Below are 14,097 nucleotides of genomic sequence, written 5' to 3' on the forward strand. Positions count from 1 at the left end.
GGGAGCTAAAGTGGTGTCTTAGTTAGGGTTTCACTGTTGTGAACCGACACCATGACCAAGGCAACTCTTATAAGGACAACATTTAATTCAGGTTAACAGGTTCAGAGGTTCAGTCCAGTATCATCAAGGAGGGAGCATGGCAGCATCCAGGCAGGCATGGTGCAGGAGGAACTGAGGGTTGTACATCTTCATCTGAAGGCTGCTAGCAGAATACTGACTTCCAGGCAGCTAGGATGAGGGTCTTAAAACCCACACCCACAGTGGCACAGGTACCAGCCATCTCCTGCTGATTGTGCCATTAGGCATCTGGCCAAGCTGTTGACCTACTTAGACTTGACCAATCCTCACTTCAGCTTTGTGAGGTTCTAATTATTGTGCTGCCTCTACGATGAGAATACCGGAAGCCAGAGACCTGAGTTTTCCTAGCCACGTGAGTTGACTTAAAGCCACATCAACTTTGGGAGTAGAGTCTTTGCTTTCAACTCGTCTATGTTTTGGAGGTGAACGGCTGTACACAGTCCCCATTCCTAGCCTTACCAGGTATTGTGCCAGTCACTCAATCCTCTGGTTCTTGCCTTTCTCCTGAGAGGCCCTTTCAGAAGATTAGCACAGAGGTCCAATGTGATAGAGCCACGTGGTGGGGGAGTGCTGCCCCTCGTTTTAAGCAGACTGAATGCAGCCTTTGGGAGACTTCTTTGGAAGACTATTCAGGGTCTTCCGTGACAACATTCTGGAACTTTTTGCTTTAACCCACCACTGCAGGCCCAGTGGAACACATTTCTTCTTCCGGTCCCATTCTAGCGTCCAAACTGTTTACTATTGAACCATCTGCAGTCGGGAAGGTGGAGAGAATGTGCCTGGCCCGTGCTCTGTATTGGAACATGTTATCTTTGGCTATGGGGACCTTCTGTTTTTGCAAAAGGATGGAGCAATCACCCCCACTGAACAGGCAGCATTAACAGATCGGATCTGTCCGAGGGCATCTACCTGCTGAGCTTACACTTCCTCTGACATACGTAAATGGGCCTGTTTCCTACCCAGCAGACAGTGTGTTGCCCACCTGCAGCACCTCTCCTGCAGCCCCAGCTTGGGTGTAAACACGAGTACCCATTTCCAAAGTCTGCGTCCGTCTGTCTCCCATATGGCTGTTGTTATTTTAGCTGCCAGCAGTTGACAAGCTTTGGGCTTCTGCTTGTTTGCAGGGCTCTCTTTCCTCATGGAAACTTTTGCTTATTCTGGAACAGTTTCTACTGCTAGCCCCAAATCCTCCCTCCCCAGCAGGTCGATGCGCTTGTTTCTGTGGTTATGTGGACTCGTCCAAGGTCGAGTCCGTCAGTTTGAATGGACCAGTGTTTCTCACCTAAGGAGACATAGGCAGGGACTCAAGATGCTTTGCTCAGCACAGCTGGGTTGAGGGGTGCTACGTGCACGTTGCGGTTAGAGACCAATGATGCTGTTAAGTGTTCTACGATGCACAGGACAGCTCTGCATAATAAGCTTGTCGACTCCAGAATTGAGTGGCTACAAGATCGAGAAACTGTTACAGACTAAGAAGTAGCACAAAACTCGATCTACTTTGGCTCACGAACCACCTTGCATGAGGGCAGACCAGGATTATCATTTTGAATGCCCCGCCCCCTGGTTTAAGTGAACTATTTATTAACTTCATGGCCTTCATCAAATTTCACCTTCTGTGTGCCTCAAGTGTCCTATCTGTAAAATGGGAGCAGGAATCCTACTTCTCGGGGTTAGAAGAGTTCTAAAGCTCCTCCCACAGTGCAGGCACAGAACAACTCTCTCCTTCCCCTGACATTCACTTTTTATAGTGCCCAAGTTGTTGTTCCCTACCGTGTGTGAAAGGCTGAAAAATCCACCAGTGAGTGAAGCAGCTAGATGTGCATGCCTTCAAGGTGCTCACCATCATGGTTTCCATATGAAGCATCACCCGGTTCAAACACTTGGTCCCCAGTGGGTATTGTTTTGGAAGGTCATGGAACTTGTAGGAGGTGTAGCACCTTGTTGGAGACAGTGGAGCAGGTCTTGAGGTTTTTATAGTTCATCCCCACTTCCTGTCTACGTTCTGCTTGGTGAACTCAGTGTGAGCTAGCTCCTTCCCTCGTGTTCTTGCTGCCACACCTGTTCTGCCACAGATGGGCTGAAAGCTCTAAAACCGTAAGCCAAAATAAAGCCCTTCCTCCCTTAAGTTGCTCCTTAAGTCAGGTATTTGGTCAAAGCGATGAGAAAAATCAATGGATTTGTCCTCTGTTGTGAAGAAAGGGGAATCAGAAACAAGACAGCTAGGTTAGAAAGATAGCAAGGCCATGAGGCACACCATCCAAGTACAGAAAAATAAAGGGTGTGGAGGCAGGGATCCTAGAAGCATGGTGGCTTTTGTCCCTTGGGATTCTTGTAGCAGGAGTCACGTTCTTCCCCCTAACTCAGTCCTCCTGTGTAATTGTACCCGTTTATGTTGCTAACCAGGCCAGCCGTCGTTCCTGGTTTGTGGCTGGCACCATGATGAACACCTGCCCATGTCTAAAGCTCTGACTGATTCAGGGACTACCATCCTAGGGCTGAGCAGCCATTGACCACACACCTGACCCAGTTCCATTACAGCTCCAGGGTGTAAATCTGGAGTTTGGTTGGTCAAAAATCACTAGTTATTCCTAAAACTGAGCCCAGTGCATTCTCTTTCCTTCAGCCAATTCCTTTCCTAGAATGTAGGAGATTGACCTGCTCTCTCTCTGAAACCTTGGGACAGCCTGTGAGTTCCTGGAACGAATGGGTACAGCTCCAGCATAAAAAGAGGACTTTGGAAACAAAGTGTGTATTTTGGATCCTGTCTGGGCAAGCGCTTTAGCACCTCCCTCTAACCCCAGCCTCAGTAAATGAAAACAGACTCGTACTCTATCAGGATGCTGTGATTATAGGAGGTGCTGTGTAAATTGGAAGATTGCATCCAAAGGGCTAAGGATCAGTGTGTGAAGAGCCCTTAAGATAATTCCCATGAGTGACACCCTGAGATTGGCAGTCACTAAGAGAACTCACAGGAAAAGTCCCTAAGAGGGAGCTCCCCAAGTGGCAATGATGAAAATCTCCAATGAATCAAGCAGGTCTTAATTAATGCATAAAAATATCTTCATTTTTTCTTTTTTTAAGATTTATGTATTTTTATTTATATGAGTACATTGCAGCTGTCTTTAGACACACACTACAAGAGTTCCCTCCCATTACAGATGGTTGTGAACCACCATGTGGTTGCTGGGAATTGAACACAGGACCTCTGGAAGAGCAGTCAGTGCTCTTAACCACTGAGCCATCTCTCTATTAGTTCTTATATTCACAACAGGATACTAGAACTCAGGTACACTGACTTTTGCCTGTGTGAAGATCTCATCTACCTGGAGGAGAGTGAAGGTGTAGGCTACCCTGCTTCTGTCTGGGAGAGGTACTTGGCCTGTTTGACGGATAATTTGGTAACTCATTTTAGCATTGAGTATTGACATGTTTATTTGAGCAAAGATGAGAGCTTGGAACCCCCAGCAATTCGAATGAGATGCAATAAAAATAAGTAAGGTTTGATAGTTTTTAGAATAAGGGAGTCTGCCTTCATAAATATCAGCACAGACACACAAAGGGTGTTCCCTCAGGTACTTCTTATAACAGTGAGCTGTCAGAAATGATTCCACTGTTCATCAGGAGGGCAATGAGTAAGTATGGGCTCCACCTAGACGGCAGGGTCCCACACAGCCATTGCTAAGGAGTGACTTTGGAGGTGAAGAAAATGTTTGGGACTAAGAAATTGGTTTTGGATACCACTAATTCGGTCACTACCAAGTTGGCTAATTTTATGTTACCAGAACTTGCTCTCACTGTTTTTACTTGAAAGGAACTTTCTTTTTTTTTTGTTAATTGACTTTTTATGTTAGTAACCAAATTAATGAGTTTCATAGTGGCATTTTCCTATTTAATCTCTCATACTTTGCACACTATTCTACACATTGTGTTTTGTTCTGTTGTTCACCTCAGGTGTGTTTTACTACATAGCTTGTTTAAGTTTTAACTGTGTATGCGGTTGGAGGGGGTGTGTGCACATGAATGCTGAAGCCAGTGGAGGCCAGAAATGGAAGTTGGATCCTCTGGAGCTGGAGTTGCTGGTGGTGTGAGCTGGGAGTCACATTAGGAGTCAAAATCAAGTCCTCTGAAAGGAACAGCCACAAGTGTCCTTAGCCTCTGAAGTGTCTGGCCAACCCCTTGGTTAAGCTTTGAAGGATGAGTTTTATATACTACCATGAAAAAGGTATAGTTGCCTGAAAAGAGAAAACATTGTTTTTAGGAAAAAAAAAAACAAACAAACTTGGAAAGATGTTAAATACAACAATGATTAATGCCAGGATGTGCTTTTGGGGAAAAAGGAAGAGAATTTGTATCTAAAAATTGCACAATTTTGCAAAGACATAAGCATTTCAAGTTGGTATAAATGACTTTCCAACTCTTGGGGGAAGTCCAGTGTTTGTCAGATTGAAAGTACGGTAACTCATCCCTCCAAGTGAAAGTGGAGACTTTTGCCTGTGTCCTGTGCCTTCCTTTGTGTGTATTTTCTTCTCTCTGTTCTACAGTTCCCATCTGCCCATCAGAACCACAGAGAGAGCCGGCTGGTGACTCACTGCCTTGTGTTAACCTTTCAGTCTGTGGCTAATTGATTCTGAGTGTAGGCAAGCTATGGCCATTTAGTCTAGTTGGTATTTATAAGGGCGTGTTTCAGAGAGCCCAAGACTTGTGCAACACCATTCGTAACCTGGGCAAACGCTTTCTTGTTGTCCTGCACGGAGCAGGTTCAGATGTCACGTGCTCACCTGAAGCTCCTGCTAGCCCTGGAACTTACCTGCTGCTTGCAAGACTACAAAGAATTGCCTCCACAAAGCCCTGGAGACACCCCAAAGCCCCTTGGAAACTTCCTATAACATTTTCCATTTCCTCAGGTTCTGAAAGATCAGAAAGTAAGCTAGAAGTCAGCTGTAACACCCATGTGAGGGGGAAAAAAAGAGAGAGAGAGAGAGAGAGAGAGAGAGAGAGAGAGAGAGAGAGAGAGAGAGAGAAACTGAAGGCATTAAAAATATCTGCTCGCATCTGGTTTGCATAATTATGAAAAGGGATCATACACAGATTTTAATGCTGGTCACGTTTGCATGAAAGGGAGTTTTAGAAGCTAAATTATCTCAGAGTTGTCTTAAAGGCTAGACAGTTCTAGCAACAGGTAGTTTTAATTTATTTAATGGTGATTTTAATGGCCATCTCTTTAGTCACCCCCCTCCAATTTTTAAATAAAATCAAAAACTTCCCTGATGAGTCGTAATTACTGAATTTCATAGTTGGAGCTCAGAGAACTGAGAGCTAACCTGTACAGTCTTAGTGATAGAGGCTCACAGGCCACATTCAAAATCATTTAGAATCAAGGTACATAAATAGAGCAAGATGCGGCCACTGTCCTGTCAGAGGTGTGTCCCAGTGTCAGAACAGGAGAGAGGTCGGACATTGGTGTGGCCTCCCTAAAAGAGAGCGAATGCTGGGCTGTATTCTGAACACAAGTGAGGAGTTGGCTGGGAAATGGGAGAAACACTTGTGAGAAAGAGACTTGCTTAGGAGAAGCAAGGAGGGTTAGCAACTAACTAACTAAAGAAATGTAACACTCTAGAGAGAGGCGGGGTAATGGGGGAATGGCAGGAGATACTCATAAATATGCCACTGTGGTCAGATTCTTTGCCAAGCTGAGTGGAAGTTCACACCACAGGCCTGGGGAGCAGCGCCACAGGGACTTTGCAAGAGAGAGAGAAAGAGAGAGAGAGAGAGAAAGAGAGAGAGAGAGAGAGAGAGAGAGAGAGAGAGAGAGAGAGAGAGGTGTTATTGGTTTTTAGCTGGATAGAGTAGTACACACCTATAATTTCAGTTCTTGGGAGGTTGGGGTAGGAGGATGCTGAGTTTGAGGCCAGCCTGGGCTACACAGTGAGTTCCAGGTCATCCTATGTTCTATAACCAATGAACCTGTCTTCTTTAAAAAGGTTTATTTTAATATTTTTTTTCTTTTTTTCGGAGCTGGGGACCGAACCCAGGGCCTTTTGCTTGCTAGGCAAGGGCTCTACCACTGAGCTAAATCTCCAGCCCCTATTTTAATATTTTAAAGCATGTATGTCTGTGCATGTATGCATGCGTGTGTGTATGTATGAATTATGCATGCATGTGTGTTTGTGTACATGCAGGTACTCTATGAGGCTAGAGACATCAGATCTCCCAGGAGATGGAATTATAGATAGTTTTGAATGCTGGAATCCAAAATGTAGTCTTCTGATAGGCAGCGATCATCTTTTTTTTTTTTTAATTATTATTAACTTGAGTATTTCGTATATACATTTCGAGTGTTATTCCCTTTCCCAGTTTCCGGGCAAACATCCCCCTCCCCCCTCCCCTTTCTTATCGGTGTTCCCCTCCCCACCCTCCCCCCATTGTCCCCCTCCCCACAACAGTCTAGTTCACTGGGGGTTCAGTCTTAGCAGGACCCAGGGCTTCCCCTTCCACTGGTGCTCTTACTAGGATATTCATTGCTACCTATGAGGTCAGAGTCCAGGGTCAGTCCATGTATAGTCTTTAGGTAGTGGCTTAGTCCCTGGAAGCTCTGGTTGCTTGGCATTGTTGTACATATGGGGTCTCGAGCCCCTTCAAGCTCTTCCAGTTCTTTCTCTGATTCCTTCAACGGGGGTCCTATTCTCAGTTCAGTGGTTTGCTGGGCAGCGATCATCTTAACAATTCAGCCATCTCTCTGATCCCATGAGAACTTATCTTAAAAAAAAAAAAAAGCTATCTTTGCGAATGTAGTAATACACTTTGCTTTGTCCGTCTCTAGGGAACGTGTTGAAATCTTGCAGGGTAAAGACTAAAGATGACACATTACCTTTCTTTGGATACTTTGTGGCTGTCACGAGAAAACCCTGTGGTAGTATATTTCACTCAGGATGGACTTTGGGTAATCAGACCTTTAAACGCAGCTGGGGCCTCTTTGCAAAGGAACAAACATGTCCGGGTAGGCGTTACTTACCGCGGGGTGGTCTCGGTGTGTGTGTTGGTTCAACATTTTGACTTGATAGAACCCCAACTACTGGAGACAGAAAGAAGACTGTATTAGCCTGTGTAACTTAGATGACTAGGGGTGGTCCTTCAGGCTTCAGGCATGGCGGGATCCAGGAGCTCAAACGGTTTGGTTTGGTAAAGTCTGTTCACTTCCTCCCTCAGTCTTTCTCTCCAGCCTTCATCAAATGTGTCCCTTTCTTCTCACCTGTGCTAAATAGATTCGTTCTGTGTGACCAGGGAGAATTGCTGCAAGGAATGTCTGTGCGTTGTCATCTCTGAACTCACAGGACCAGAGGAATACTCCTGCCCTTTCTCTCGTAGCTCAGGGATCTCTACCCATCCCTGAATCGGGATGGTGGCACTCTCCATTTGACTGGGCCAGGAGAAGCCTACCCAGACTGTATAAGGGGGCACCCGGGATAGTGGGGTCCTGTTGTAGGAGAGGGTGGGTTATCCACTGTTTTCCATTGTACTTCTGAAGAATAGACGTCCATTGGAAAGAAGCCACTGAGTGTGTGTTGGAGAACTGCCTTTTTTTGTGAGCCTGGCCCGCCACCCTCTTGTTCTACAGTTCACTCAGTGTCCCGGTTACACAGAACGAAAAGGCCCTGTTCATTTTCCTCAGTGCATAGGCCACAGAGGGTGCCCACTCCTTAAAAGCGTTGGCCATGCCCTTTCTTACAGATGATTTGTGTCATCATAACAGGAAGTTGCTCAAAACAGATCCACCCAGTCCTGCTGCTGACCCCATGGTGGTTTCTTTTTGTCATTGTGTAGCGGTCCATCAGCTTCCGCAATGAGAGCCGCCCCGACATCCTCGCCCCTAGAGCCTGGTCCAGAAATGCCACCTCCTCAAGCACGAAGCGGAGGGACAGCAAACTCTGGAGTGAGACCTTCGATGTGTGTGTCAGTCAGGTGCTCACAGCCAAGGAGATCAAGAGACAGGAGGTAAGCTGGGGACCCACGGAGCTGCCTGTGGGTCACTGCATCAGCCCTCAGAGCCAGGTCACGTGGGAAGGGATACCGGAAGGCTAGCATCCAGCTGTGTGGGTGTGGCCCCACTGTGAAAAGCCTAGCGATTTTACAATGTTGACACCAAGTGTCCAGTTAGGATTCTTTTTTTTTTTTTTCCTTTTCTTCCCCCCCCCCCCCCCCCCCCCGAGCTGGGGATCGAACCCAGGGCCTTGCGCTTCCTAGGCAAGCGCTCTACCACTGAGCTAAATCCCCAACCCCCCAGTTAGGATTCTTACCCTCACAAAGACAACCATCTTCATTTTATTTATATCGGTTACTTTTTTTTTTTCTTTTTGGTTTGGTTTGGTTTTTGTTGTTGTGGTTGCCGTTGTTTGAGGCAAACTCTCTCTGTAGCTCTGGCTGTCTGGAAACTCACTATATAAACTAGGTTGGCCTCAAACCAAGAGATCTGCCTGCCTGCCTCTGCCTCCCAAGAGTTGGGATTAAAGGCAGGGGCTACCATGCACGGCTACAATCATTTTTTGGTTGGTTTTTTTTGTTGTTGTTGTTTTGTTTTTTGGGTTTTTTTTTGTTTGTTTGTTTTTTTGGGTTTTTTTGGAGCTGGGGACCGAACTCTACCACTGAGCTAAATCCCAACCCCACTACAATCGTTTATTTATATTTTGGTAGTCACTTTTAGGAAGTTTAAAAAAATATTTGGCTTTTCCCCCCCCTACCTTTATAAAGAAAAACTTCTTCTTCATGGAGGACAGTTAATTTTCCTGTAAGTTTTCTGTAACCCGATGTCTAAGAAGCTATGGTGGCACCTCCTTCTCTGGAGGGTTTGTCAGTACAGGCGCTGCTCACTTCTTCTCTATGGTGCTGCAAAGCTTGCAGAGAACCCTTTGCTCCACTCCCCGGTGCTAGGATTAATGGTGCTCACTAACACAGTGGTTCAGGCCTCTCCCCCACCCCGTGTGGGAGCTAAGAGTGAAGGTTCTTCTTTCCTCGTGCCCATTTTGTGCAGTGTGTGTTGGGTACCATGTAAATGTATCATTGCTTATCACACAGGACTCCAGCCTTTAAAATAATGCACGCACCCTCCACAGTCCCACGTGGGAATATGGCAGCATCTTATGTGATATTAGAACACATGTGTTTGATCGTCATCTGTGTGGCATGCAGAGTCTCACATCCTCAAGCAGAAGTGAATAGACTGAATGATGACTGTCAGCTATGGAAAGCTTCAGGCTGGGTCCCCGACACTAGTGAGACCTAGGCGGATAGCAGCATCGAGACTTCCAGACTGTCCTAATTTTCTGGTTCTTTTTTTTTTTTTTTTCCACTTGACACAGTTAGCTTAGCTGGGAAGTGGAAACTTGATTGAAAAGAATGCCTCCATTAGATTGCCTACAGGCAAGTGTGGGGGGTGTTGTCTTGATTGATTGGTTTGGGAGGGCCCAGGCCACCACCGTGAGCGTACCACCCTAACACTGGTGGTCTGCTGGAATATAAGAAAACAGGTTGACAGGCCAGTAAGTAGCATTCTATGACAGCGGTTTTCAACCTTCTTAATGCTTCAACCCTTTAACCCAGTTCCTCATGTTGTGGTGACCCTCAACCATAACTTATTCTCATTGTTACATCATACCTGGAAATGAGTCGTAACATTAAGATCTGATATGCGACTCCAAAGGGGCTGCGACCCACAGGCTGACAACCGCTGCTCTATGACCTCTCTTCTAGTTCCTACCCCTACGCTTCTGCCTGGAATTGGGCCCTGAGTTCGCTCAGTGATGATGGACTATGACCTCAGAGTTGTAAGATGAAATCAACCCTTTCCTCCCCAAGTTGCTTTTGTTTATCCCAGCAACAGAAACCAAACTAAGATATGGCTCTCCCTGTTAGCCTCTGGGGAGGGAGAGAGGCTGATGGTTACAGGTGATAAGCAAGGGCCAATGATGTCATCTGTCCTGCTGTCTGGATCTCCATAGAAACCCAGAAGGCCACAGTTTTAAGAGCTAAATAAGTAAACATGAAGGTTCTGGGAGGGTGGTGCAGTAGATCCAGAAAGGGTGTGGAATGTGTAGGTTGCACCCATAACTTCCCCAGTTCCTACACTTACCTAATCCTCTTATCCTTTATCATTCATGTCCTATAAACCAGTGTGGCCTTGGGTTCTGTGAGTAGTTGTGACAAATTAAGCCTGAGGAGGAATCAAGGAAACTCTGACTTCTCAACTGTGTGTGAGTCATTAGGCAAACTACTTGAGGTCTTGATTAGCATATAAAAGGGTAAGGAGTCTTGGGACAGAGCCCTCCTGTGGGGGACTTGATGCTGTCTCCCAGTAGGTAGCATTAGAATTGATGGGCAGGCAGTGGTGGTGGAGGTGGTCGTGGAGGTGGTGTGTGCCTGTTATCCCAGCACTGAGGAGGCAGAGGCAGGTAGATCTCTGAGTTCGAGGCCAGCCTGGTCTATAGAGTGAGTTCCAGGACAGCCAGGGTCACCCGGAGAAACCCTGTCTCAAAAACAAAAACAAAAAGTAACTGAATTAGAGGCCAGCTACTTAGCGTGTGTTGCAGAATTCACTGTTTGCAGTGCAGAGGAAAGTCCTCACAGCGGGTGCTAGAGATGACCTGTGTTATGAAAAACGGAGGAGGAAAAACAGAATTGAGGGGTGGGAAGAGAAGAGAGAGACTGGGAGGATAAAGAAGACAAGGAAGAGAGGAAAGGAAGGAGAAATTGACTTTGTTATTTCTGTATTCTCAGAGTTAACGAGATGCTATTGTGGGTGATTTAAAATTCCCTTCCTTATGTTTTTCTGTATTTCTGTGTTGTTGATTATATATATATATATATATATATATATATATATATATATATATATATATATTCATTCATACAGTCTGACAGTGTAGAAAAAGGAAAGACAGACTGTACATGAGAAAGACGTTAAGGCAAGGTGAACAGTGGTAAGCCACAGTCAGGATTTGAACCTGGCTCTTTTCTTACTTCAAAGCCAAAGTATTCTCCACTGTGTTCACCCATGGTTCTCCTCCCTTGGTGGGGTGGCCATTGGTCAGTATAGTTGATGAGCTCATAGGCGCACAGGACGTCTGTGCAGCTTCTCATGTGACAGTGGTTATTTCAGTAAGGCGTGACATGAGGCTTTGCTGGGCCTTGGGGAAGAGTGTCCCTGCAGCCCAGTATCCTGCCCCACCTGAACCTCAGGGTGGCAGACGCGCCCGCAAGCCGTTGACGCCTCCTTTCCAGCTGGAAACAGTACAGTTGCTCCTGGATGATCATCAGAGACTTGTAGTCCTTTAATACCACAATGTTTGCCCAGTGTTTAGATTCCCAGATGGGAGAGGGTGTGCTGCACATCATAGCTCTTTAAATTATGCTGGCCTAATGGAGCCAAATTAGAACTGGCCCATTTACACACTCTCACAGAGAGCCAGCCCCTCTAATCTATTTTTTTTTTTTTTTGGTTCTTTTTTTTTTCGGAGCTGGGGACCGAACCCAGGGCCTTGCGCTTCCTAGGTAAGCGCTCTACCACTGAGCTAAATCCCCAGCCCCCAGCCCCTCTAATCTTATTCATTATACCCTGTGGGACTTGAGAGTGGGCTGACCCCACCAAATTCTATTTACAGTAATAAACCGTTGCATTCTTTCTCAACCCCGGTCTTCAGTAGAGGATAGGAATACAACTTTCTGCTGAGACTTGCCTTCTTTGGGTAAAAGAGAAGCAGAGTGTGACGGTCTGGTTAATAACACCGCCAGGTCCATCTGACACAGTTCCCTTGTGTTGGGTTTCGTCAGAGTTCCAAAACAGCAAGGGTGACTGTGTAGGTTAGAAATACATGTTCTCTCACAGACGAGGCTTTTCCTTGACGCTTTTAGCTGCAAGGGCATTTGCTTCAGGCTAATTAACCTACAACAACTACTGCTATTACTACTTCTATACTACTACTACTACTATACAACTACTACTACTACTACTATTACTACTACTATACTACTACCACTATACTACTATTACTATACTACTACTATACTACTACCACTATACTACTACTTTCTCTCTCTCTCTCTCTCCCTCTCTCTCTCTCTCTCCCTCTCTCTCTCTCTCTCTCTCTCTCCTTTTCTTCTCTTCTTCCTTCCCAATACTTCCCCTCTTCCTTCCTCTCCCTTTCTTCTTCCTCCTCTCCTCCTCACCTTCCTCCTCCTCCTCTCCCTCCTAATCTGCAGGGTATTAAACACAGGCCCTTGCACACACTCAGCATACGCTTCCTTGAGTATCACCCCAGGCTTGTCTAGCTTAAGGGTATTTGGAGCTTTTGAATGTTGGTTCTGTTTGAATTTGGTCTCATAAACGAAAGAACTGAGCCAGTTTTTTGGGTTATTTTTCAGGCAATTTTTGAGCTTTCTCAAGGTGAAGAGGATTTGATAGAGGACTTGAAATTAGCAAAAAAGGTAAGCGAAGACACAGTAGCTGTTTGAGTCACCCCGTGTTTTTCTCTGCCCTGCGAGTCATTTCACAGCCCTGAGCCGATGCTTTGGGGTAGTCTCTTTATGACTAACTCACAATTGAAAAGAACCTTTTACCACAAACCCAGCAGCAGAGGAAATGGCTCAAAGCAAGAAGGCAAATAGCTGTCTACACCAGGCACCTGCCGGATGCCTCTGCACGTCTAGTGCCCCTCAGAGGATGGATCTGTTTAAATCTGAAGGTGCTCATGGTGGCCTGACTTCATGTGTGTTTCGCTGTCCTCGAAGTCTCTCTTGAGCTACTCAGGAGGCTGAGGAGGAGGGCCTAGAGCACGAGACCAGCCTTCCAGAGCCTGTCTTTCAAAACATGTCAGAGAAGGAGTGTCATGTAGGGCCTTTTCGTTCACTAGAGAAATCGGTCGAGGAAGTAGGTAAAGTGAAGTGAGTGTTTGTACAGCATAATAAGTTATGGTCTTTCATATGGAAATGGGGTTTAGGGGCTTGTGGGCATGGGGGGGGGCTTATTTGTTAAGTAGTGAGGATCAGATTTAGACTTAAACATGCTTAGCACATGTCTACTGCTGAGCTAGACCCCAGCTGAAAACGTGTTAATCACCATCTATGGGAGGAGGGGAAGAAACCCTTGCCTTCCATCATGCACATTCTTGACTACAAATCTTTCCATCCCCATGACCTCCCTCCCTTGAAAGCTCAATTCGGGCTCCCCTGGCTTCTTTGTCATGTTTTTGAGGGAGTCATGAGTTTGGCAGAATGCTTCTCATCTTAAGATCCTCAGTTCAACATTGTGCTAGTAAAGAGCTCTTCCCCCTGTACTCCTGAGATGGCTATCTAGGCTTTGCGTGGACATAGCTAAGACATGTTGGGTAGAGCTAGCCACTGTGCAGCTCAGAGAGGCAAGAAGGCATTTCAGTCTGGAACACATCTTGCGTCCATAGGCTGGTCAGATGCCTAAGCCCCACTTTCCGAGTCGAGATTTCTCAAATGTAAACATCTTTAGATGCTTCTCGGTCATCCTCTGACTCACAGGGTTTTCCCCCGGACCCTTCTCTTTCCTTTCAGCTATACACCTCCACCCCTCACACAGGCATCAGCTCAAATCAAGGTCCTTTTTTCTGTGGTATTTCCTGCCTCCTCTGAACGACATGGCTCGTCTCCAGAACCCTCCTTGGATGCCTTACCTCTAATTTTCTGACCTGCCAGAGTGCTTTATGACTAGACTGTTTTTCTGTCAATAGTAAAGGATCCAACCACCTTTCCTTTCTTTGAAATAAGTACTTACTTGGAAAGGCCTGCTGTTAGCTCATTTTGAATAAAATGGGAGTTTTTCAAAGTGTATAATCATGTTTACTTTTGGAACTTTGTAACAATCAAAACTGCTCCCCAAGTAGGATTTTTGCTCCTTACTAAATGTAGGGATGTAGGGTAAACTAAAGTGTAGAAAGGTTTGGGGGGGAAAAATCTACCTTGGCTTATCAGTCACAAAAGGCTGAAGACAGAACTCTAGTCTCT

At 45.8% G+C, this 14,097-nt stretch overlaps 1 protein-coding gene across 6 annotated transcripts in view; it reads left to right on the forward strand.

Annotated features, from left to right (window-relative positions):
• The window catches only part of Arhgef3 (Rho guanine nucleotide exchange factor 3), a 280,324-nt gene that overhangs the window by 245,884 nt on the left and 20,343 nt on the right, over positions 1 to 14,097 (forward strand). For all 6 annotated transcript variants that reach the window (XM_017600023.3, XM_006252575.5, XM_006252574.5 and 3 more), the window contains 2 exons: positions 7,900 to 8,070; positions 12,490 to 12,552. In XM_017600023.3, the coding sequence (XP_017455512.1) occupies positions 7,900 to 8,070; positions 12,490 to 12,552 (234 nt within the window). The remainder of the gene's footprint in view (positions 1 to 7,899; positions 8,071 to 12,489; positions 12,553 to 14,097) is intronic.

Source organism: Rattus norvegicus, chromosome 16 (genome assembly GCF_036323735.1).
Source record: "Rattus norvegicus strain BN/NHsdMcwi chromosome 16, GRCr8, whole genome shotgun sequence".
NCBI lineage: Eukaryota > Metazoa > Chordata > Mammalia > Rodentia > Muridae > Rattus > Rattus norvegicus.